Raw genomic sequence first — 27,179 nt, 5'->3', positions numbered from 1 at the left:
GACCAAGGGCGGACATGCCACCAGGGTGCTTTGTCGAGAAGGACATCTACGCTCGTGAGCGTTGGCGCCAGATCCAATACCTGGCTGATCTGTTTTGGCAAAGGTGGCTGAAGGAATATTTACCTGAACTTCAGCGCAGACAGCGCTGGCTGCAGCCACAGAGGAATCTGAAGACGGGAGACGTTGTTCTCATAGTAGATGAGTCAGCTCCTAGGAATTCCTGGTTGATGGGAAAGATCGTCACAACTCTGCCAGACAAGAATGGTCGAGTGCGACAGGTTGATGTGCGAACCAAGTCATCCACCCCACGGAGGCCCATCAGAAAGTTGTGCCTGTTGTTGGAGGCAGAAGAATAAGCTGTCTGTTTCCATGGTTTCTGGAGACTTGAAGTCCAGAGCCTATGTCTTTTATGTTTGTTAGATTGACTTTGTCTTGATGTATCCGGTATGGAATGTCTCAGGTGTCTTGTTGTTAAAAATCATCAAAATTATGGCCTATTGATAACAGTAGACTTCACTAGGTGACACTTGCGCAGTGCGTAGGTCTTCGTATACAAAAGACATCTGCGCAGGCAATACAAATTTATTCATTAGGAGACACTTGCGAAAAGTGCGTAGGTACGCGATGCAGCACTCAGCAAGAGATCTTGAACACGGTAACACAAATCTAATGGGTTTGTCGGAGTAAGATTATTAAGGATTTGGTGAAGAGCCTTTTTGGAACGTTTGAATTTGTCTAATTTCAATGGTGCACAACCTTGTCTGTGTATTCTGGCCAGGACATGGACAATTGTTGTGCAATTTGTTTGTGGAATGTTTTGAAAGGCATTGGATTGATAAGAGAGGATATGTTTTGTAATGGAAATGTATGATTCAAAGGTTTGATTCTTTGATGGAAGTCATCCGTGAACATTTGATTGCCTAACTTGGAAATAGAGCATTCCTTGTATTTGTACTTGTACTTGTAATTGGCAACCATGTTGTTTTGAGTTGCCACGTCGTTGTTCGGTTTGATTCAAGAAAAGAAGAAAAAATCATACTGACACGAAACACCCATAAACACCAACAAAAAACAAATATTATTGTATGAAAGAAAGATTGAATAAACAAGAAATTACTATAAAAAAAAAATATTTTTTGAGTATAGTAATAGCGTCGGTAATCGTTTGTGCCACCTATGGCTGTATGGAGCCATTTGCTTCGGACCTACCGACCATAATTTAAGGATCAGCAAACGTTTGTACCACTCATGTTGGAGCATGAGCTTCGGAATTGCTGATCAATGGATCCAGCGAGTTTGTAATTCATCAAGTTCATCATGGACCGTCGGATTCAGGAACCCGCAGTAAGGAGCAGCGTTGGAGCAGTAAGCCAGCAGCGCATGATCTTCTTCCAATGTTTCATCTGGAGTGCCGAACCGACGTGGATTATGTTATTTGGACAATGGACATTTTGTGATTAGGACATGAAAACTTTTGATTAGGATTCAAGATAATCCATGGAACCAGTGATTTTTAGTGAAATTCGCTAAATTGTTTGATACCACAGTCAAAGTGCGATAAAGCATCATTTGAACTATATTATGACTGTGAAATGTGACTATAGCGCTGCTACAGTGTGAACTCTTACATTATATTTAGTTATATTAGTGGAGAAATCATTATAGACAGTATATAATCTCCATAAAGCGCCATTGTTGAATCAATAAGTGTTATATTCAGCTATCAACAGGATCAGTAAAGTTGGAGATAAAAGATTATTGTTAAATTTCGCAATGTTTTGGCCCAAATTTAGTTTGCCATTTTGGATCAAAATTTATTGTTTGTTAATTAAAAGAAGTGCTTAGTAATTGCATGTTTGACACATGGCAATTAAGGGCGATATGTAGCCACCACCTTCTGTCTTGAAATTTACCTGACTGGCGCCCTCTATTTTGGATTACCAGCGAGAGATGCACTAAATCATAAGATAAAAGTCACACAATTGTTTGACCATCTCGGAGTAGATTTACCTTTTCTACCGTAAAGATTACGTAAAGATTACGTATTATTGCATAAGTGGATGGATATTATGTTGTGCCAGGAAATAAATCACTTGTAGTCTGAGATCCAACAAGAACGGATAAGTACTATTGTGTTTCCTAGCTGTTATATTATATGCAAATCTTATGTGTATTGGGAAAATGGTCATTCGAGTCATGTCGAACCAAATTTGTGATGTCAAGAATAGAACAAAAGGGTTCGCTAATGAGCAGCGATAGACTCAAGAACGAGTCAGAAATTAGACCCTACAGCAACTTTCAAATCTAGACCTCACTACATTAAATTGACCAGTGTTTTATTGTTTTCTGGGCTATCGTTAGCCTTGTTCAAGGCCCTCTAAGTTCCCTCTCTCATGACCAGCACTTGAATCCTATCACTACTTTTTGGCTTGCCAAGTTTGTGATATGAGTGCCACAGACTGCGGCTGCTTATAATCATGCGTAAGTTGAACGATCAAACTCGAGTTGAGCCTGTGAGCCTGTTGGGCAAGACGAGGCTTCGTTTTGGCGGTTCGTAAAGCCCAAGTTTGATTTTTCAGCATACGCACGGTCATTAATAGCCGTAATTTTTGGCCCTCACTGACTTCGCGAGCCCAAAAATAGTTCAAGCAGGGAGGAAATCTTAGAAGGCCTTGAATAAGGCTAGGCTATCATATCAAATGAGATGTCAAAATGTGCAGAAATAAATTCTGCTTCCAACACATTTTACAGACTTGTAATACAATAACCTGTTTTTGAATAATGGCCGTTATTTAAAGGGGGTAATTACTTTTTTTGAGATGTTAATGATATTAAACTTGAACAAAGAAATTTGCATCTTCAATTTTTAAGGCAATTTTGAATATTCAAGTTGTGCATGCCTTCAACATCCTCTTTGAAATAATTTGACATTATTTCTGTGGCAAAAAAAAAGACACATTGTACATCATACACCATAACCTATTGGCTGAAAAAATATATTAAACTACCCCAGGCTCAAAAAACCTCTTTTATTTACTGGATGGTAAACAATCATTTTGATACAGCTCGTAACTGAAAAACAACAACATGCAATTAACTTGGCTACAATGTACATTACTGATTTACTGTGGTATCAGATGCAATACAGCAAACATTGTGCATGGCAATATTTTGAGGTGATATAACTGATATTACTTTAAAATGAAAATATTTTCCTGTGAGAAATTTATTGACTCATTCTTAAGGGATCTAGAATGAGCGTTTATGCGTTCGACAGTATTTTTGTGGGACATGAGAGCACCTCAGGCGTGTCAATTGCATTCTGAATACTGAAGCATGTCTTTCTGATATCAAATAATTTTCATTTTTGAAAATCACGATATAATAAATTTTATGACAAATTATTAAAATTTGATATTTTTCACATTTTTGATATATAACAGTCCTCGAAATAAATTTTATAAATCTAATGATATATTCTTAAAGTGTATGTAGCTGGGAGGAAAAGCCGACAATCAATTGAAAATTTTGACATTTTATATTGAAGATATGGATTTTTTTCCACAAAAGACCTATTTTTTTTGGTGTTTTGGGAAAAAATCCATATCTTCAATCTGTAAAGGTCAAAATTTTCAATTGCTCGTCGGCTTTTAATCCCACCTACATACACTTTAAGTATAAATCATCAGATTTATTAAGTTTACTTCAAGTACTGTTAAATATCAAAAATAACAATATATAATAATTTGCCATAAAATGTGTATTACATTGTAATTTCAAAAATCAAAATTATTTGATATCAGAAGGACATTCTTCGTATTCAGAATGCAATTCGATATGTCTGATGTGTTTAATTAGAGGTTAATAACTGCGCATCGGTTATTTGGAGGCATTGTGAAAAATCTAAACATTTTGCCTTTGGAACCGAGGAATATCCCGAGGGCGCAGCCCGAGGGATATTCCGAGGTCCAAAGCAAAATGTTTAGATTTTTCACAATGCCCTACATATAACCGATGCAAAGTTATTAACCTCATTCATAACCGTCACTTTGATCTTTTAAATTGACAAAATAACACAAAATTTTCCTCAAAAGTTTGTAAAAATAAACAATTTTTACATCTTCCCTTTCCCCAAATCGATCAGGCTAAAACTAAACGACCAATAACAAAAGTGCGTATCAGAATCTGTGCAAATATGGTAGCGCGCAATCCAAATACAGCAGCCAGCGCGCGCGCAGTTCGTTGGACGCACTTAACGGCGCACGCAGAAGTCAATTGTGTGCGACATTGGAACAACTACGCGTTTTGCGGCCAATTGTGAGATATTAATGACCTCGATTTGCGTTCGCGTTTTCACAAATAATAAAATATGATTGGATCGCACGCATCGCGTTTATTAATGAGGTTATGAATGTCCCACAATAAATACTGTCCAAACGTTCATACCACACCCCTTAACTTTCCCTTTTAGTTTTTTTACATATTTTAACACTTTTGCAGGATCACTTTGTAGTACTAGTATTATACTTTATGAAACAATTAATACTACTAAGTCATTATCATTTTAAAAAATTGCGGCAAGTAAGTGCTATTGGGAAAACACGCAGGTCCACAATTACGTGCAAGTAAGGCTCTGTCTGTATGTAATTGGCCCTTAGCATGGATTCACCATCTTGCTACCAAAATGAGGTTCTCCCTACAAATGCATGTGCACAATTTTTTCCGCTTTTCTAACAATGCGCCAGAATTGTTTTGCAGAGTACACGCTGTAATTAAATTATCTGTATGAAATAAACACTTTGCAGGTACAACCTCATTTGGAGATGACCATACAAAGGGTATATTATTCATGATAATGGTTACTGTTGATCAAGTTAAAAAATGTTGTTTTTTGTTGAATCATTGCCGGGGCAAGGAACTCTTCTTATAGGTGACCATTAAAACATGTTTGATGTTTCAATTGGAAAGTGAGAAAAAGGTGTGAATTAACTCATTTAACTGAGTTCTCTACATTATCTCTACACGTCCCTTTCAGTGCATGGATCTATTGTAAGCAATATATATGTGATGATTATTACTGAACATGGTTCTCTACTAGATTACATTTTACAAATTACTGTTAAGCTTAACATTCTCAATATTTTTGGCAGAGTAGCTATCATGCAATACAAATAATTTTGTTACTTGGCTGAGTAGTGACTAGCTATGTTTAAAAAATATAAATATTGAATTACTTGGCTGAATGGCGATCAAAAACGAAGAAGGAAAAATAATTATTACATTATATACACAGCTTTTCAATCTTGTTTCACTTAAACATTTTGACTTTTTATTACATCAAAATCTTGCCTTTGGACATTGACTGTCTGATATTTTACACAAAATCACTTTCCAATTTATCATAAAAACAATACAAAATATGTGCGTAGTTGTGAAGAGTACCAGAAGATTACAAAATGTAGATTTCCCAAGCCATTTTTTGTTACTCCATTACTCATTCTATGTGGATTGCATTAATTAATGTTGCCTAATTGCACCATTTTCCAGTTTGTTGTTGCTTTTGAAGACACAGAACTGAGTCAGTTATAGCCTTTCCAAGCGAATGAGTTGAGTATCCCCATATCCTTCAGTGGTCCTTCTTCTGCTACACGTTTTGCATCCGATGATTTCTCACTGGCTCCCAAAGTCAATCTTTCAATCATGTCACTGACATCACTAGCACTCATCTTTGGGTTGGGTCGATTAGGATTTACATCTCTGGCTTTTGGCACATAGTAAAGTCTACTGACGGTTTGTTCGATTTCATAACTTGTTACCTTCTTGTGTCCTAGGTGCATATGACTGGGCTTGGTGATGGTACCCCATGGCCGCTTGGATGCTTTGTGGGCTACGGACATCTTTGGTGTCTGATGATGTGTGTTTGGCACAACCTGCAAGAATTATGATACAATGAACAATCATTATTGATGATATAAATCCTCATTTTGTGTACTTGTTTAAAGTAGGGGTTACTTTTTTGGCTCAATTTTTGTTCAGGTTTTCTTTTTTCTCATGATATGAGAAGTGCATGTTTTGGGAGGTTAACTACATACTTCTGAGTACTTTTTTACGGGTGATTGGGTGGATAAAGTTACCCCTTGGTACTTTTCCTTTAGATCATCCAAGCTGTGTTATGACATAAAGATTAAAATAAGAAATTTATCAAATTGAACTTTTGCATCAAAGTTAACCATGAGTTAAACTGTAAACTTTAATTCTGTCAAACACAAGCTTTATTTTGTTCCAAAGTTTGTGTTTTTATTGTTGTTTTTGACATAAAAGGTGGATGCAAAATACACCCATCGAATGTGTGTCATTGCCATGGCGGCCCTCAGATCAGCAGGATTCAATCCATGTAGATGCAAAGCCAGTGATGCACAACTTAAAGCTTCCAGACTGTTGAACAACAAGTTCTAAAAGCTTTCATGTAGCTTTCATCCCCTCCACATTTTGGGAGGCGGTTACTAATAATGCAACAATTAATAAATCCCAGAGTCACTTGCACATAACGTTCTACAACTTTGTCATACAGTGATGTCAATATTAATAATAAATAATTATGCCACAAGTAGCAAGCAATAGGGAAAATCCTGTTACGTACTACGTCATTGTAACTATTAACCAAAAACAAGTGTGTCATGTTGGGAATATTTTTCTTCTTATTTTGCGATAATGATGATTGATGCCTGCTGTGCTAGTTGTAGTAACTACAAATTTCGAACGTTTGAGGACTTGTTCTCTCAAGTTGTAGGTACTCCCGTAGGGTGCCTCCAGGATTTTATTTTGGAAAGTTTGCATTAGCATATCTAGTAAAATACTCACTTTAGAAACCTGTGTCACTGATGTATGTCATCTGTGATTGTTCAACTTATTCTACGCATCAGCTTTTTCCAAAGAAATATTTAAAAAGATAATTTTTGAGTGATTTTTATGAGCAGCGAAAAGTCCACTCCACGACTATGTACATATTAATATGGTGATGAATGCACGCTAAATCGTGGCGACACATGCACATAGCTCCTTGGAACTCACGGTCGGAGCCGCAAGTTCCAATTATTGGAACTACCTGCTGTACTGTCAGCCTGTGCTGTGACTGTGTTCATATCAATCATGGATGTTTTTTTGTGGTGAAATGATTACAAATGTGTGATTTCCAATCATTTGTAGAGCGGACTAGAGCCAAGATTTCTTCGTGCTGTGGGCCCACCACCCTGTAGCTCTGAGCTATGCGTACAATTTATGACTGAGTCGCTTTTAATACTTTATTGCATGTGGCCAATTCCACCGTTACGGACGTTACAGATACATGCAACTTGCAACTTTTAAGTGAATAGCACACATGTTTGCTGTTAGGATAACACTTTATTTCTTAGTATGCTACTAGTACACACTCTAATGTTCATTATTATGAAGCAATTTTGTTTTGGCTTTCTTAGTTAATTAGCTACAGAAATTAGAAACGAGTGTTACGAACGTTACGCGAAAGTGCCTGCCTTTTTGACAGATGGTACATATCCTTAAGGTTTTACCGTCGTCAGCCGATGCGACTTGACTATTGCGCCTGTTTTCAAAGGCGTGCGACGCCAGCGTCGTGTTCTGCGTTATGCTCCAGACATCGCAGAGAACGCGATGCGTGTTGTGCGTGTCAATGCTATTTTTGCGCACCGGCGATAACTAGGGCCAAAAAATAAAGAAAACAATGTTTGCTGAGCGTAATATGTTAAATACAACATGTACAAACCAAATCTTGCCAGCGTGCTTCCAGTAATAACGGACCTGGACCCCCTCCCCAAAGTAGGCCTACGACAGTATGGTCCAATCGATGGTATGAAGTTATAGGCCTACCAAACAAACACAGAATCAGTTGTTTTTTTAACATTAGGCCTAAACGAGTGTTGGGTAAATTGGTTAATTCGTTTTAATAATATTTTGGCCTAAATGTTGGGTAAGCACTACGGTATATTGGCGTATTAAAGGTTATACGTTTGTAGAACGTTTCATAATGAAACACGCTACAACAATATTAAAAACATGTGAAAATGTTATTGTAGACATATATTATTTTGGCAACATTGTTCCAACTAAGAATATGTTTTGCAGCAAGTGTTCAATGTTTTTGATTGTTATTTTCATAATGCATGCGATATAGACAACACCATCAAAACTATTTAGTTTTAAAAAAATGTGTCATACATTTACAAAAATGATATCATAATTGGCCAAACGTTTTTCTACAGCTATAGGCAACCCAGCGTTTAACTTTGCTTTAAATTGAACTGCAACAATTGATGATATGAATCCACCTCGAGATAATTCCGAAGGCCTATAGTTTTGTGACCAAAAAAGTTTTACACTCGGTAAAGGCACTAAGCATGCTAAGTAGGCCTATGCCTATAATAATTGTAGGCCTATTATAGTCAAACACTTCCGCCCATGGTGTCAAACGCTTTAACATGTTTAATAAATCCTCTTTTTGGTCATTCGAGTCAGGTGAACATAAAGCTGAAAATAACTCACTTTGTGTAACTTGATTACTCTTTGGCCCAATATCTTTGCAGAATGGGAGTCTTTCTTACACCCGCTTGTGACCAAAATACACCAAAATAGAATTAGGCTAAGGATTTTTTGATATTCTTTGCCTTAATAGTCGACATCATATTTATAAATGTTCCTAATTATGAACACTTTTTAGCCTAAGTAGGCCTATCTTAGGTAACTTTTTTTTACAGTGAAAAATTTCCTGCGTAAACAGACAATTCCTTTTTTGTGGCCAATATGCGTAAATGAACGCTGATCCGCATCAGATCGCGCTTCATACCAGCGCTGCACGCACCAAAATATCCATGTACGCAATTAACTACGCATGGTGTCGCAGAAAAAACGCATTTTTGACCTATTTTGGTCAATTTACGAGAAAACTAGGTCCGGTACCCCCAATTTTTTTTTGCGATTTTACAGAGCTTTTTCTTTTTCATAACATATATAAAATTTAAAAATTTTTGACTCGACAATTTTTTTATACAACGTTAAAAGGTGATATATTTTGGGCAAATTGCTGATTTTGCCATTGAAGTGTACAGAGATTTTTGGAAATGTACACCTCTTTTAAAACGGCTGTAGCTCAAAAGTGAGGTCCGCACCCCTGTTTTTTTTTCCTGATTTATTATCTACACATATTAATGTACAAAATATGTCAATTTAAAAAAATTTCGTCGATAGGTTTAGTAACGACGGTAAAACCTTAAATCTCCATTCAGTTCTGTCTTTAATTTTTTTCTGTTAACTACATTGAGCAAGCCCTGACTCCATTCTATGTAAACATGAAAAGCAAGTTTGAAATTAATACTCCTGTATCGTCCTACACTGTTGATTTAGTGTTACGGACGTTACATTTTATCTCAAATGTAACGTCCGTAACGTTTTTCATGATGAAAAAAAACTGTCAAGGTGCTTCCTCAGATTTTTTTCTTTTTTATCTTGAAGTAGGTGTGACATCAATCTATGGAGGCATGATTAGCAAGTTTGAAATAAATGCTCCTGTTTTGAGCAATAACGTTCCAAAATTTTGTTACGGACGTTACAAAGGCACTTTTGGCATGGAATTGGCCATGCCATGATGTTCTTGTTGCAGTGAGTGTTACACTTATAGTGGGAATTCCAATTGAATGAACACAGCTTTCAATAGCGTGACGATTATTTGCGTACACTGCGCGATGTACAATGTGTATGCCAGCGTGTGCGACTGTGCGCGAGTAACGCAGAAGTGAATCCAACCATGCCAACGCACTCGTGATTGGTTAGCATTGTATCCAAGGTCGTTCGTTTGCGTTGTAATTTGAAATACGCGATATACGATCCCGGTTGGATCGAGTACAGCTGCTGAAAGCTGCGTTCATTCAATTGGAATACCTACTATTCTGTCGGTCCGTGCCACGTCACTTCCGGTTGATGATGCGACTCACAGTCGAGTGAAAACATTCGATTTTTGTTGATGATTTCTGTCATTGGTGTTATGTAAATTTCGATCGCAAATAGTCAGTGGAATCAAACAACCGTTTCTAAGTCTTCAGAGTGGAAGAAACTTACTTGATTTACCGTTTATATAGGCCCCTACTGACAAACTTAAAATTAAATTCAATGGTCGAGTGTTGTTTTTTCCGAAATTGAGGGTCACTCCAGCAACATCGCTATGTAGCCTCCTTCACAGCCGGTTTCTGTTGTTCACAACAAACCGTGAGCCACATGCAGTTTGGGCCCGAGACTAGAGATAGCCCGGATGTCCGACCGACATTACAAGGTGGCCTGTATGCTTTTTGTACGATGACCCCATAAAATGTTCATAATCCCTGATAATAGCTGGCACGCGATACCCGACGGGATAATGACTTTACCACACAAGGATTTTGGAGTCGAATTTAAGTCAAGAAATTCGACTCCAAAACACCCCGAGGTCAGATTTATTTTTAGCCGACCGTTAGCTCTGCGGCCTTGTGGCCGTCTCCTCCATTCAGTTTACACTGTGTACTGTAGCATAGGGCTGTACTGTACATGTTCAGCACTTGTCCACACATACACACACCCTTTCGTATTTGCTGTCTCACACAGCTCAGTTCCTTGCATTTCGTTGTTTTATATTTTCACATTTTTAACTGATTTTAATTACACCATATTCCTTACATTTTATAATGTGAAGACAGTAATAATATTTTATGTATATTATTGCAATGAACAGAAAAAATTATTCAGATTAAAGCATGTTTTAATTTTTTTAAAGCAAAGTGTGAATATTTTTTCACAGAAAGATTGGCATTTAGGCCTACTTGGCAATTTTATTTTAAGAAATAATAAGGCCGAGTAAAAAAATACATGTTTCTCGTCCGCTCCCTCCTCCTTTATTGAAGATTTTTCAATTTTTTTTATTTTGTAAACTTTCAATTATAACTTGTTGAAAAAGATGTTTCATAAGTTGAAACTTATTTTACAGCTTTGTAAATGCAAAATACATCATTGGGGTCACTAGAGGGGCCACAACGACATCGCCTGGCTAATAATTACCTGGTACAGCAGGGATACTAAAATAAATACCCAGGATCGTTACACGTGAATTTGCTATGCACGAGTTTGATATGAGAAGAAAATCTTTGGATACCGTGTAGAAAATGATGAATATCTCCGTAAATGATTTCAGTATAAAGAAGCCAGATGTGGTTCCTTGCACATGAATATATATTTTGAACAGATGTGATAGTCGATATGTATAATGACCATGCGTGGCGGTGGATTCAATCTACCATGGCGATTTCTGCCATGAAGATATCGGGCGATGACACTGTGGGGCCTACCTCTCAAAACAATAAAATAAAATGGCCTCCTCCTTTTACTCAGATATCAATCTGTATGTCGAATACCCAAAATGTTAATCAGTGATATGGGTAGGCCTACTAGGCCTATTATAGGGCCTGCTTATGCAATGTGTGGCGATTCTTCATCATAACGTCACCTGCGAGACCCCAGTAGATAAAGTAGTCAAGTGCCATTTTGACGAAATTATGTTATTGGCAGATTATAAGTCACTAGGGTCAAAGATTTTTTTTTTTTTTTTTTTGGTCGATTTGACCCCCTACAAGTAGGGGTCACTTGAGGGGTCAAATTGGGTCAAAATTTAAAAATGGTCCGATTTGTTTAGCAGTTATAGGGTCGAGGTCAATCAAAGGTCAAACGAGGTCAAATTTTCAACAACATCCGATTTGCATAAATGATACACAAAATTGTTCTTCTCGATATGGGCATTTTAAAATGTATACTTTTAACTATTATTAACTTTCAATTTTGTGAAAAATGCAATTGTTTAAATCTGAACCATGGTTTTAGTGGAAAAAGTAGTCAAGTACAAAATACTGATTATTGATTATAAAAAATCAATAAATGACAAATCGTTGATTGATAGCTACATTAAGTACAATATTCATTACAGCAAGTTTTATACAAAAATATCTCAGTTTGAGGTCAATAGAAACAATTCATAACTTTAAACCCACTTTTCTCGAAACTGTTATTTTGGCACTTAACTACTTTATCCACTAAGGTCTTCACTGTTACAAATACGATGCCACATGAATAGCAAACAGAGCCTACGGGTTTCCAAGAGTGTGTTTTTCCAGTATTTAATCTCCCTATGGGTAATATTGGTAGGCCTACATGGTCAGCTAAATATACTCTCTGTCGACGTCAAGTTTCATTTAATTTCTTAACTGGTGTTTAAATAAAGAATATCTGGATTCCAAATAAAAGATAAAACTGACCAAGCACGTTGCTTAATATCTCAATATCTTAGGCCTAAAAAATGTTTGATTGGCGGAACATAAAAAAAATAGGTAGGTCGCGCCTAATTTTAGGGTCGGTCGGGTTACGCCAGTCAAACAATTTTTTGGCCTTACTGACAAGCAAGGAACCTGTATGAAAGAAATTAATAATATAATATTCTATTAAAAAGTATGCAGAATTTCAACGCAGCGCAGCGGCATTAGGATGGCCTCATTTCCATATAGAATTATTATATCAGAATAACCAATTTTATTGCCCCGTCATCGACACATTGGAATTTCTTGGTCTTTATAAAAGACCATTCAAAAACGGGTGGAAACAGATAGATATTCCTTTTTATTTAATACTTTTGCAAGCAGATCAATATGAGACAATTTTTTATCATAGAAATTTTGCCCCCCCCCCCATGGAGTTGAAATTTTGACATTTGACCTTTTCCCCTATAACTCAAAAAATGTACATCGGAGATATGTCGAACTATAGTTTTTCTGAATCCATTTGACGAGAGCAATACATTGGTATGGTTTTCAGGAGGATTTGATCAAATTTGACGGGAGCCACTCACATAAACTGTACGCATGCGTGAACAAAAACAAGGAATATGGGGTGGTTTTTTTAGGCAAGGCAAGTTCTGCGAGTGGACGCATTTAGGGTCTAAAAACACTGATTATCAAGAAAAAGGGTAGTTTTCTGAAACTGATCAACTTGCTTAGGGTACCGTTTCACATTTTTAGTAAATTACGAGTCCAAAAAGGGTACAACCTTATGTGCTAACATTTTCAAGTATACCACGCAACACATGCGCTGCTCTTACAAACATGTGCTACCCTTGTCCAATACCAAGCTATGCATGTGCTGCCCATTAATAATCTTTTTTACACACTTGACCTATATACCATTATGCATATATGCTGCCCTTCAATCATTTTTGCTACAATTGCCAATAGCACACTATACGTGTGCTACCCTTAAAAAAATCTGTGCTACCCTTGAAATGTTTGTGGTAACCTTTTCCAATATAGCACGCTACATGTACGTGTGCTACCCTTGTCCATATATGGTCGAATCCAACCAAAAGTGTACACGGCATGTTCAGGGCCATAACTTAAAAGTATTAATCAATTAGCATTCGCTTTTGTATTGTGTTTATTCGCCTTGATCATACGCTTGGCGCCATATATAATAAGACCCCTTCTGTGAAAAACTTAGACACAGAGACCCCAAAACATGCTATTTTTACCCATTTTTTCAAAATATTTCTTAAAGTATTTTTAAAAACATATAAATCAGTTATGAAAAGAAGTCATTGGATTGAATCTAAATTGATTTCCTGAAAGGTGTGTATATAAAGATTGCCTGTTCAATTTTTCACATATTTGTACATAATTATGAATTTTTTGTGATAATTTTTTGAGTGGTATTATTTTACATTACCTACGAATACAATTTTTCATAGTACTAGATATATCTGTAAAAAATGGAAATCACTAATAAATGCGCAATTGATACAAGCTTTGATATGTCCAATACTGAAATGCATCGCATTCGGACATCTTTATTATTGTGTTTAGCTGCCAGAAATTCTAAATGGCACAAAGGTAGGTTTGGTAAAAAATATGCATTACCTCCGAATACATGTTAAAAGCTGTGCCATTTCCACAAAGTGAGAGAATAGTAAACAATAGTTAAGCAATAGGTGCAGGGTAATACACTCTTTATTTCTACCAAGTTTCAATAGCCTGCGCTTAAATATTTCTGAGATGTCAACAATAAAAGCAAGTATTCAGAGGTAAATTTCGGTAACCGAATGTTACCTACGAATACAATATGACATCATGACAGTATTGTGAAACACCGCCATTCATGCCAATGCCCATATTGGTACATAACAAAGGCCTGTATGTTTGCTATCAAATCATATGCCAATGAAAGTTGCGAATTCACATACATGCCCACCATGCAAAACTGAATACGGCTTAATTGGTGAAAAATATGTACTGAAATAGACGACGGTCTGCTCATTTGAAAGAAAAATCAGATTCAAAGAAGATTAGAAGGGATAAATACTTGATTTATCAACTGTCATGTGTGCTTCATTTTAAATGTTTACCGACCTTCTGGTTTTTGAGTAATTTGTGTCCAAATTGATTTATTCGAAGGTAACTTTTGACGTTTTCGCTAAGGTTACCTACGAATACCATGGAAAAAACGACTGTTCTCATTGTCTCATGATCTAGACAACACATTGATGGACCCTGGTATAAAGCTAATTGTAGTTGCCCTCAAACGAAAGGCCACAAGACGTAACTGACTCCAAGATGGAATTCACAAGTCTGCAATAACGGTTTTAAGCGATTTGTGTGCAATTAGCAAATTAAAGTCACTTTAGTGCCTTTGTTTCTTACTTCAATCCTCTTTCAACCGCTGTGAACCGACATTATTAATACATGATAGGGTCTAAAGTATCAATAAACGCACATAAAAAATTAATACATTCAAAGGGCTTTATAAAATGAAGTTTTGATTGCGATATCCACCAAAAGTCTAATTCTTACCTACAAATACTGAAATGTTACTTACGAATACAGCATAATACATGACATGTGTAATGAAGTGTCTCTACCAATGGAAATTAATTGTCAAAAACTTTAAGCGGTACCCCAGGACACTATTATTACCCATATACGGATTCATTCAATAATTATTTATTATGTAAAATTGCTGATTAACTACTTGTATATCAAAATGAAGTGGTCAAAATCTTGCTAAAAGCATCAAAACTTTTTGATCTAAGGTAATAGCATTTATTCATTTGGACGTACCATCTGAAAGAGATCTAAAACTACCATTTTATTAATTCATTACCATAATAGCACAATTTAAACCTCTAAACTCAATATAGATATTGTTAAATCGCTCATGTTACCTACGAATACCCGAGTTTCTTCACCTTTTCATTGTATAAAGCGTTAAGTGTATGCGTATAATTCCTAATATTCTTGAAAACATATATTCTACTCGTTCTAATACAATGTGTAAATTGATTCATACTCATTTGATAAATAAAATTCAGAAACTGACCTAAACTTCATTTTCAAAAATAAACTAGCATAAATTGACTAAGATCATATTGATCGCGATATCAAAATAAAACAAATATTTTCTGGTTGAGCTAGCATTTTCCTGACACCCTGTGGTCTACATTACCACGAAAAAAAGCGTTAATGGGAATATTCCATTTGTTTTAGGTTGATTAGTATTGAGATAGTGAAAGCATCCTAGTGGTATTCGTAGGTAACATTGGGTTTTGATATCACATTTACTATCACACGTCCCGGATTTATTTTTCAAGATTAGTAATGGCACTTTTGGTTCCTATAAGGCCAATATGTCATCAATCAATGGGCAAAAGGAAAAAATTGTGGAGACCTTTTTATTTCGGACTTTTATTTTTGGCCCGTGGACACTTTTGGTTGGATTCGACCATATACCATACTTTACATGTGCTGCCCTTAAACAATTTGTGCTACCCTTGTCACATGCTATACATTTGCTACCATACAAAATTGGGCTGCCCTTTCAAAATTGTGCTACCCTTTTCCAATATACCACACAATACATGTGCTGCCCTTTCAAAATTGTGCTAACCTTTTCCTATATACCACACAATACATGTGCTGCCCTATCAAAAATTGTGCTAACCTTTTCCAATATACCACACAATACATGTGCTGCCCTTTCAAAAATTGTGCTACCCTTTTCCTATATACCACACAATACATGTGCTGCCCTTTCAAAAATTGTGCTAACCTTTTCCAATATACCACACAATACATGTGCTGCCCTTTCAAAAATTGTGCTACCCTTTTCCTATATACCACACAATACATGTGCTGCCCTTTCAAAATGTGTGCTACCCTTTTCATATATACCACACAATACATGTGCTGCCCTTTCAAAATTTGTTCTACCCTTTCCTATATACCACACAATACATGTGCTGCCCTTTCAAAAATTGTGCTACCCTTTTCCAATATACCACACAATACATGTCCTGCCCTTTCAAAAATTGTGCTACCCTTTTCCAATATACCACACAATACATGTGCTGCCCTTTCAAAAACTGTGCTACCCTTTTCCTATATGCCACACAATACATGTGCTGCCCTTTCAAAAATTGTGCTACCCTTTTTCCTATATGCCACACAATACATGTGCTGCCCTTTTCCAAATTTGTGCTACCCTTTTCCTATATGCCACACAATACATGTGCTGCCCTTTCAAAATTTGTGCTACCCTTTTCCTATATCCCACACAATACATGTGCTGCCCTTTCAAAATTTGTGCTACCCTTTTCCTATATGCCACACAATACATGTGCTGCCCTTTCAAAATTTGTGCTACCCTTTTCCTATATACCACACAATACATGTGCTGCCCTTTCAAAATTGTGCTACCCTTTTCCAATATACCACACAATACATGTGCTGCCCTTTCAAAACTGTGCTACCCTTTTCCAATATATCACACAATACATGTGCTGCCCTATCAAAATTGTGCTACTACCCTTTTCCAATATACCACACAATACATGTGCTGCCCTTTCAAAAATTGTGCTACCCTTTTCCAATATACCACACAATACATGTGCTGCCCTTTCAAAATTTGTGCTACCCTTTTCCTATATGCCACACAATACATGTGGTGCCCTTTCAAAATTTGTGCTACCCTTTTCCTATATGCCACACAATACATGTGCTGCCCTTTCAAAATTTGTGCTACCCTTTTCCTATATGCCACACAATACATGTGCTGCCCTTTCAAAATTTGTTCTACCCTTTTCCTATATACCACACAATACATGTGCTTCCCTTTCAAAAATTGTGCTACCCTTTTCCAATATACCACACAATACATGTGCTGTCCTTTCAAAAATTGTGCTACCCTTTTCCTATATACCACACAATACATGTGCTGCCCTTTCAAAATTTGTGCTACCCTTTTCCTATATGCCACACAATACATGTGCTGCCCTTTCAAAATTTGTGCTACCCTTTTCTTATATGCCACACAATACATGTGCTGCCCTTTCAAAATTTGTGCTACCCTTTTCCTATATGCCACACAATACATGTGCTGCCCTTTCAAAATTTGTGCTACCCTTTTCCTATATACCACACAATACATGTGCTTCCCTTTCAAAAACTGTGCTACCCTTTTCCAATATATCACACAATACATGTGCTGCCCTATCAAAATTTGTGCTACCCTTTTCCAATATACCACACAATACATGTGCTGCCCTTTCAAAAATTGTGCTACCTTTTCCAATATACCACACAATACATGTGCTGTCCTTTCAAAAATTGTGCTAACCTTTTCCTATATACCACACAATACATGATTGTGCTGCCCTTTCAACATTTGTGCTACCTTTTCCTATATGCCACACAATACATGTGCTGCCCTTTCAAAATTTGTGCTACCCTTTTCCTATATGCCACACAATACATGTGCTGCCCTTTCAAAATTTTTGTGCTACCCTTTTCCTATATACCACACAATACATGTGCTGCCCTTTCAAAAATTTTGCTACCCTTTTCCAATATACCACACAATACATGTGCTGCCCTTTCAAAATGTGTGCTACCCTTTTCCTATATGCCACACAATACATGTGCTGCCCTTTCAAAATTTGTGCTACCTTTTCCTATATGCCACACAATACATGTGCTGCCCTTTCAAAATTTGTGCTACCCTTTTCCAATATACCACACAATACATGTGCTGCCCTTTCAAAATTTGTGCTACCCTTTTCCAATATACCACACAATACATGTGCTGCCCTTTCAAAAATTGTGCTACCCTTTTCCAATATACCAAACAATACATGTGCTGCCCTTTCAAAATTGTGCTACCTTTTCCAATATACCACACAATACATGTGCTGCCCTTTCAAAATTTGTGCTACCCTTTTCCTATATACCACACAATACATGTGCTGCCCTTTCAAAATTTGTGCTACCTTTTCAAAACTTGTGCTACCCTTTTCCTATATAGCACACAATACATGTGCTGCCCTTTCAAAATTTGTGCTACCCTTTTCCAATATATCACACAATATATGTGCTGCCCTTTCAAAAATTGTGCTACCCTTTTCCTATATACCACACAATACATATGCTGCCCTTTCAAAATGTGTGCTACTCTTTTCCTATATACCACACAATACATGTGCTGCCCTTTCAAAATTTGTGCTACCCTTTTCCTATATACCACACAATACATGTGCTGCCCTTTCAAAAATCGTGCTACCCTTTTCCTATATACCAAACAATACATGTGCTGCCCTTTCAAAATTTGTGCTACCCTTTTCCTATATACCACACAACACATGTGCTGCCCTTTCAAAAATTGTGCTACCCTTTTTCCAATATACCACACAATACATGTGCTGCCCTTTCAAAAATTGTGCTACCCTTTTCCAATATACCACACAATACATGTGCTGCCCTTTCAAAATTGTGCTACCCTTTTTCCTATATACCACACAATACATGTGCTGCCCTAATGTGCTGACCTTTTCCAATATACCACACAATACATGTGCTGCCCTTTCAAAAATTGTGCTACCTTTTTCCAATATACCACAAAATACATGTGCTGCCCTTTCAAAAATTGTGCTACCCTTTTCCTATATACCAAACAATACATGTGCTGCCCTTTCAAAATTTGTGCTACCCTTTTCCTATATACCACACAATACATGTGCTGCCCTTTCAAAAATTGTGCTACCCTTTTCCTATATACCACACAATACATGTGCTGCCCTTTCAAAAATTGTGCTACCCTTTTCCTATATACTACACAATACATGTGCTGCCCTAATGTGCTGACCTTTTCCAATATACCACACAATACATGTGCTGCCCTTTCAAAATTGTGCTACCCTTTTCCAATATACCACAAAATACATGTGCTGCCCTTTCAAAAATTATGCTACCATTTTTCGATATATCACATAATACATGTGCTGCCCTTTCAAAAATTGTGCTACCCTTTTCCTATATACCACACAATACATGTGCTGCCCTTTCAAAAATTGTGCTACCCTTTTTCCAATATACCACACAATACATGTGCTGCCCTTTCAAAAATTGTGCTACCCTTTTCCTATATACCACATAATACATGTGCTGCCCTAATGTGCTGACCTTTTCCAATATACCACACAATACATGTGCTGCCCATTCAAAATTGTGCTACCCTTTTTCCAATATACCACACAATACATGTGCTGCCCTTTCAAAAAATTGTGCTACCATTTTCCAATATATCACACAATACATGTGCTGCCCTTTCAAAACTTGTGCTACCCTTTTCCAATATAGCACACAATACATGTGCTGCCCTTTCAAAATGTGTGCTACCCTTTTACAATATATCACACAATATATGTGCTGCCCTTTCAAAAATTGTGCTACCCTTTTCCTATATACCACACAATACATGTGCTGCCCTTTCAAAATTTGTGCTACCCTATTTCCAATATACCACACAATACATGTGCTACCCTTTCCAAACTTGTGCTACCCTTTTCCTATATACCACACAATACAGGTGCTGCCCTTTCAAAATTTGTGCTACCCTTTTCCAATATACCACACAATACATGTGCTGTCATTTCAAAATTGTGCTACCCTTTTCCTATATACCACACAATACATGTGCTGCCCTTTCAAAATTTGTCCTACCCTTTTCCTATATACCACACCATACATGTGCTGCCCTTTCAAAATTGTGCTACCCTTTTCCAATATATCACACAATACATGTGCTGCCCTTTCAAAAATTGTTCTACCCTTTTCCAATATACCACACAATACATGTGCTGCCCTTTCAAAAATTGTGCTACCCTTTTCCAATATACCACACAATTCATGTGCTGCCCTTTCAAAAATTGTGCTAGCCTTTTCCTATATACCACACAATACATGTGCTGCCCTTTCAACAATTGTGTTACCCTTTTTCCTATATAGCACACAATACATGTGCTGCCCTTTCAGAAATTGTGCTACCCATTTCTAATATACCACACAATACATGTGCTGCCCTTTAAAAAATTGTGCTACCCTTTTCCAATATACCACACAATACATGTGCTGCCCTTTAAAAAATTGTGCTACCCTTTTCCTATATACCACACAATACATGAGCTGCCCTTTCATCAATTGTGCTACCATTTACCAATATACCACACAATTCATGTGCTGCCCTTTCAAAAATTGTGCTACCCTTTTCCAATATACCACACAATTCATGTGCTGCCCTTTCCTATATAGCACACAATACATGTGCTGCCCTTTCAACAATTGTGCTGCCCTCTCCTATATAGCACACAATACATGTGCTGCCCTTTCAGAAATTGTGCTACCCTTTTCCTATATACCACACAATACATGTGCTGCCCTTTCAACAATTGTGCTACCCTTTTCCTATATACCACACAATACATGTGCTGCCCTTTCAAAATTGTGCTACCCTTTTCCAATATACCACACAATACATGTGCTGCCCTTTCAAAATTGTGCTACCCTTTTCCAATATACCACACAATACATGTGCTGTCCTTTCAAAAATTGTGCTACCCTTTTCCTATATACCACACAATACATGATTGTGCTGCCCTTTCAAAATTTGTGCTACCTTTTCCTATATGCCACACAATACATGTGCTGCCCTTTCAAAATTTGTGCTACCCTTTTCCTATATGCCACACAATACATGTGCTGCCCTTTCAAAATTTGTGCTACCCTTTTCCTATATACCACACAATACATGTGCTGCCCTTTCAAAAATTGTGCTACCCTTTTCCAATATACCACACAATACATGTGCTGCCCTTTCAAAATTTGTGCTACCCTTTTCCTATATGCCACACAATACATGTGCTGCCCTTTCAAAATTTGTGCTACCCTTTTCCAATATATCACACAATATATGTGCTGCCCTTTTCCTATATACCACATAATACATCTGCTGCCCTAATGTGCTGACCTTTTCCAATATACCACACAATACATGTGCTGCCCATTCAAAAATTGTGCTACCCTTTTCCAATATACCACACAATACATGCTGCTGCTACCATTTTCCAATATATCACACAATACATGTGTGCCCTTTCAAAAATTGTGCTACCCTTTTCCTATATACCACACAATACATGTGCTGCCCTTTCAAAATGTGTGCTACCCTTTCAAAACTTGTGCTACCCTTTTCCTATATAGCACACAATACATGTGCTGCCCTTTCAAAATGTGTGCTACACTTTTACAATATATCTTACAATATATGTGCTGCCCTTTCAAAAATTGTGCTACCCTTTTCCTATATACCACACAATACATGTGCTGCCTTTCAAAAATTGTGCTACCCTTTTCCTATATACCACACAATACATGTGCTGCCCTTTCAAAATTTGTGCTACCCTTTTCCAATATACCACACAATTCATGTGCTGCCCTTTCAAAAATTGTGCTAGCCTTTTCCTATATACCACACAATACATGTGCTGCCCTTTCAACAATTGTGTTACCCTTTTCCTATATAGCACACAATACATGTGCTGCCCTTTCAGAAATTGTGCTACCCATTTCTAATATACCACACAATACATGTGCTGCCCTTTAAAAATTGTGCTACCCTTTTCCAATATACCACACAATACATGTGCTGCCCTTTAAAAATTGTGCTACCCTTTTCCTATATACCACACAATACATGAGCTGCCCTTTCAAAAATTGTGCTACCTTTTCCAATATACCACACAATTCATGTGCTGCCCTTTCAAAATTGTGCTACCCTTTTCCAATATACCACACAATTCATGTGCTGCCCTTTCAAAAATTGTGCTAGCCTTTTCCTATATAGCACACAATACATGTGCTGCCCTTTCAACAATTGTGCTACCCTTTTCCTATATAGCACACAATACATGTGCTGCCCTTTCAGAAATTGTGCTACCCTTTTCCTATATACCACACAATACATGTGCTGCCCTTTCAAAATTGTGCTACCCTTTTCCAATATACCACACAATTCATGTGCTGCCCTTTCAAAAATTGTGCTAGTTTTTCCTATATAGCACACAATACATGTGCTGCCCTTTCAACAATTGTGCTACCCTTTTCCTATATAGCACACAATACATGTGCTGCCCTTTCAGAAATTGTGCTACCCTTTTCCTATATACCACGCAATACATGTGCTGCCCTTTCAAAAATTGTGCTACGCTTTTCCAATATACCACACAATTCATGTGCTGCCCTTTCAAAATTGTGCTAGCCTTTTTTCCTATATACCACACAATACATGTGCTGCCCTTTCAACAATTGTGCTACCCTTTTCCTATATACCACACAATACATGTGCTGCCCTTTCAAAATTGTGCTAGCCTTTTCCTATATACCACACAATACATGTGCTGCCCTTTCAAAAATTGTGCTACCTTTTCCAATATACCACACAATTCATGTGCTGCCCTTTCAAAAATTGTGCTAGCCTTTTCCTATATAGCACACAATACATGTGCTGCCCTTTCAACAATTGTGCTACCCTTTTCCTATATAGCACACAATACATGTGCTGCCCTTTCAGAAATTGTGCTACCCTTTTCCTATATACCACACAATACAGAAATTGTGCTACCCTTTTACAATATACCACACAATTCATGTGCTGCCCTTTAAAAAATTGTGCTACCCTTTTCCAATATACCACACAATACATGAGCTGCCCTTTCAAAAATTGTGCTACCCTTTTCCTATATAGCACACAATACATGTGCTGCCCTTTCAAAATTGTGCTACCCTTTTCCTATATACCACAAAATACATGTGCCCATATTTCAACCTGATTTCAACTAACTTTTAGGTTGAAATCGGGTTGAAATCAGGTTAGATTGAAACTTCGACGTTGTGTCAACGTTGATTCAACGGCGAAATCCTAACCTGTGCCCACTGGGTAAACACGATAAATAGCATTTTCATATTTGAACCATTGTAAAATATTTAAGAACTTCGGGATTTGATTCTGCACTTTGCGTAATTCGATTGAACATTTTTCCATTTTGTTTTCGATAATATTAATTTGTATTTCCAAATAGGCTCTGAATTAAAGGCTACGTGAAGTTGGCTGCACAATTTGCAAAATTTGCTGCACAATGTGCGTAAATTGGGTGCACTTTTTAGAATTTTGAATGCGATTAAATGAAATAGATTGAACATTCGCTTAATTGAAATCGAGAATGTAGCGTTCATTCAATTTCGCGAAAAGGAATGTCACTTATACTAAACTGAACGACCAAAGTTCGAAATTGGACGGGAAAACCTATATTAATAATAATAATAACACTAATAATAATAATAATAATAATAATAATAATAATAATAATAATAATAATAATAATAATTAATTAACACCCAGCCACCCCACCCCATACACGTAGGACTACTTAGTAAATAATAAGGAAAATTGGCCCCTGTAGGACTACATGCAACAAAGTATAAAAAGGTCCCCCGTAGGACTACTTTCATCTAACACCCAAACACCCACCCCACCACATACACGTAGGACTACAGTAATAAGGATATGGGCCCCTGTAGGATTACATGCAACAAAATATAAAAAAGGTCCTCCGTCAGAGAACTACTTTCATGTAACACCCACCTACCCACCCCATACACGTAGGGACTACTCAGTAAATAATAATAAGGAAAATGGGCTACTGTACTGTAGGACTTCATGCAACAAAGTGTAAAAAGGTCCCTGTAGGACTACTTTCATCTAACACCCACCCACCCCACCCTATACACGAGGGACTACAGTAAATAAGGAAATTGGCCCGTGATGATTTCATGCAACAAAGTATAAAAAAGGTCCTCCGTGGGACTACTTTCATCTTAAACCCACCCACCTGCCCCATACACGTAGGACTACTTAATAAATAATAATAAGGAAAACTGGCCCCTGTAGGACTACGTGCAACAAAGTATAAAAAGGTCCCCCCGTAGGACTAATTTCATCTAACACCCACCCCATGCACGCAGGACTACTCAGTAAATAATAATAACAAAAGAAAACTACATCCACCCACCGAGTTTGAGCCCCGTACGAACTACGACGGCCTCATATTGACATTAGCAGTCACATACAAATAGACAAATTATATCTACAGAGAATATCGTATAATAAAGAAACACATTTCACATTGATTCACATTCACACTAATTACTAGCGTACACCCATAAAGTTACACCCAATCCTTTGTTTGCCCTTTTCCTTTTTAAAGGAATTTTAATTACCGGAGGATTTCAGCATCGCAGTATATTGGCTCTGATTGGCCCTTGCAACAAGGTCGGTGATATTACAGTAAGCAAAGCAGTTAGGACTTGTGATGCAAACGAAATTGATACCCCGCTATATGCCTTGCCTCTTGGTAGCATATGGTTTCTGCTGAATGTTATTGATTTAACAGGGGCACTAATCCTGCTGCTGACAGATGTACTTAATGGTATACCGAGGTAGCTCGGTATTCGACGCTCCAAAAAGCTTAGACAACACCTTGTAATGGACAGAATATAACTTAGTACAAGGAACTTATACGATGTCCTTATTCACAAACTGATACTATCTGTCCATCGTATAAGACTGTTACCGTACGGCAATGTGGTGAAGGAATATTACACAGTCAAGAATAGGCTCCATCATTTTTTTTTTTTTGATCCCTCCCAGTCTCCCGAAACATCAAAACATCAAAAGCGTTGCACTTTTACTTACTTAAGACTGTCCTTTTTCATATAACCCAGACAAAGTAGGGCCAACCTGCCTAGAAATGGTCAAATTTTGGCAAGAAATATCTCTGTGTAATCCTATGTAAGTCCCATATCACATCGTTATCGGCGATCGAGGTTTATTTTTTCTGAAGTTTGGTTGGTAGTACCCACCAGCGTCATGCATGTGACCGTGACGTGACACAGCTAAAATAATCGACCGGGAATCGGGGATCGTTAAAACGTCAGCAAGTTTCAAAGCACAGAAAGCAGTAAACTTAATGGCGAGCGGTCCGAATTTTGAGCCATACAAGTTTACGTGGTGAACTAAATATAACTTAGTGTATTGGAACTGGACTTCACAAGATCAAGTCTTGACTTAAGAGTCGAGGACTATTTGTCGGCCACGATATTGAATTGATTTTACATAAATATTTATTCAAAGTAAGTCAGATCTTACCTTATAATACTATAGCTTCATTACGGTACCTCAATATACCATCTCCCGGTCTAAAAGAGTGGCTTTTGTCATGAAAACAAAGCCTAAAAGTGTAGCACAACCCTTCGATTTGGCTGGCTTGATGTTGCTATTGACCACCGGTGTTTCTTGAACTTGTCTCTTTTACTTTGTAAAATATATCCAAACTTCCATATTTTTTAAGATTAAATTGTGCTTTTTTTGTATCTAGTCATATCATTTGTCTCTAAAAGAACAAAAAATGACATAAACTATCAAGTTATTAAGGTTTCTGAGATCATGTAGATATTAATTTAAAATAATTTATATTTCATTTTAAAAACACACCTAATTGCTAAGAGGGCGTGCTTTTGATTGCTCAAAGAGCATACAGAGGGTAGCAGATGTAGAAGTCAATAATAAATTACGCATGTCTAATTTTCAGTGCAGTATTTAACTGATAATTCATAACAGGGCCTATTATTATTTATTAGAACTTAAAAACACTATTGAACTTGAAGTCGTTTCATTGCATTTGTCTTGGTTAGGATAGGAAGCATTATTTCACCGAGGCAAACTCAACAAAACGACGGTTCTCCTTGGGACCGTAAAAAGGGTTTTTTTCAAAAAAACCTAAATTTGTTGGTTGGTCTTTTGGGAAAAAAATGTATATCTTCAAAATGAAAGGTCAACATTTTCAAACGATGGACGGATTTTCCTCCCAGCTAGCTACATACCGAGTATAGGCCTAGGCCTATTAGGCCTATAGGCTATACTTTAAGTACATATCATTACCAAGGACTGTTAAATATCAATATATCAATTTTTAATTAATTTGCCATATTACAATTAATATACTAGGATATCAAAAAAATCAATTATTTGATATTAGAAGGACATTCTTCGTAGTGCAATTTGGTGTGTCTGGTGTGCTCTCAGGTCCCACTAGTAACAGCGTTGCTATTTACAAACAAAGTAGGCCTACATTGTACAATTATGACGTCCCATGGCCAAAACCAGACACTTTTGGGCAAGTCATCAATTTTGAAGTTTTTACATTATCTTAAATTTAGAGATATTTTGCTCCACAACGCCGTTTTCCCCCAATGAAATCTGACATTCCTAAGCGAAGATATTGAGTTCGTAAGTTAGTGGTATTATAAAATTGGAAATTGAGATATCAGCCTTTAAAAATATTATTGACAATGTTGAGAGTAGGAATTACCTTGAAAAATGTCTCAAAAAATACAAGATGCCAGTTATATTCCGATCTGAAACTATCAGACAATATTTTAAACATTAATAACATCACAAATTCGGAACAAACCCAAATTGTGAAAAAATCACCCCGGGGCTATTTCTTTTGGCTATTTTTGGCTATTTCTCCAAAAGTGTCTGGTTTTGACATGGGACGTCACAATTATGATTTACATATTGTATAAATCATCTTTAAACTGACAGAGCTAAGCAAAAGTTAAAAATGAGCAGAACAATACTACAATTTCCCCAAACAACATGACATTATT

At 37.0% G+C, this 27,179-nt stretch overlaps 1 protein-coding gene across 1 annotated transcript; it reads right to left on the bottom strand.

The window, feature by feature from the left end:
- Positions 1-5,490: 5,490 nt before the first annotated feature.
- LOC140158640 (uncharacterized) lies at positions 5,491-25,803 on the bottom strand. Its single transcript, XM_072181808.1, has 2 exons — positions 25,657-25,803; positions 5,491-5,930 (listed from the first exon to the last, which is right to left on the bottom strand). Exon 2 carries the CDS (start codon positions 5,895-5,897, stop codon positions 5,580-5,582), a length of 318 nt encoding a protein of 105 aa, XP_072037909.1. The 5' UTR covers positions 5,898-5,930; positions 25,657-25,803; the 3' UTR covers positions 5,491-5,579.
- Between the last annotated feature and the right edge of the window lie 1,376 nt (positions 25,804-27,179).

The sequence above is a fragment of the Amphiura filiformis genome, chromosome 8 (genome assembly GCF_039555335.1).
Source record: "Amphiura filiformis chromosome 8, Afil_fr2py, whole genome shotgun sequence".
NCBI classification, from domain to species: domain Eukaryota; kingdom Metazoa; phylum Echinodermata; class Ophiuroidea; order Amphilepidida; family Amphiuridae; genus Amphiura; species Amphiura filiformis.
Note: the sequence above shows the minus strand (reverse complement) of the source record. Positions and strands in the feature narration are given on the sequence as shown.

Coding starts and splice junctions, on each gene's coding strand:
- LOC140158640 (XM_072181808.1), bottom strand. CDS start 5,897: ATGTCCGTAGCCCACAAAGCATCCAAGCGGCCATGGGGTACCATCACC.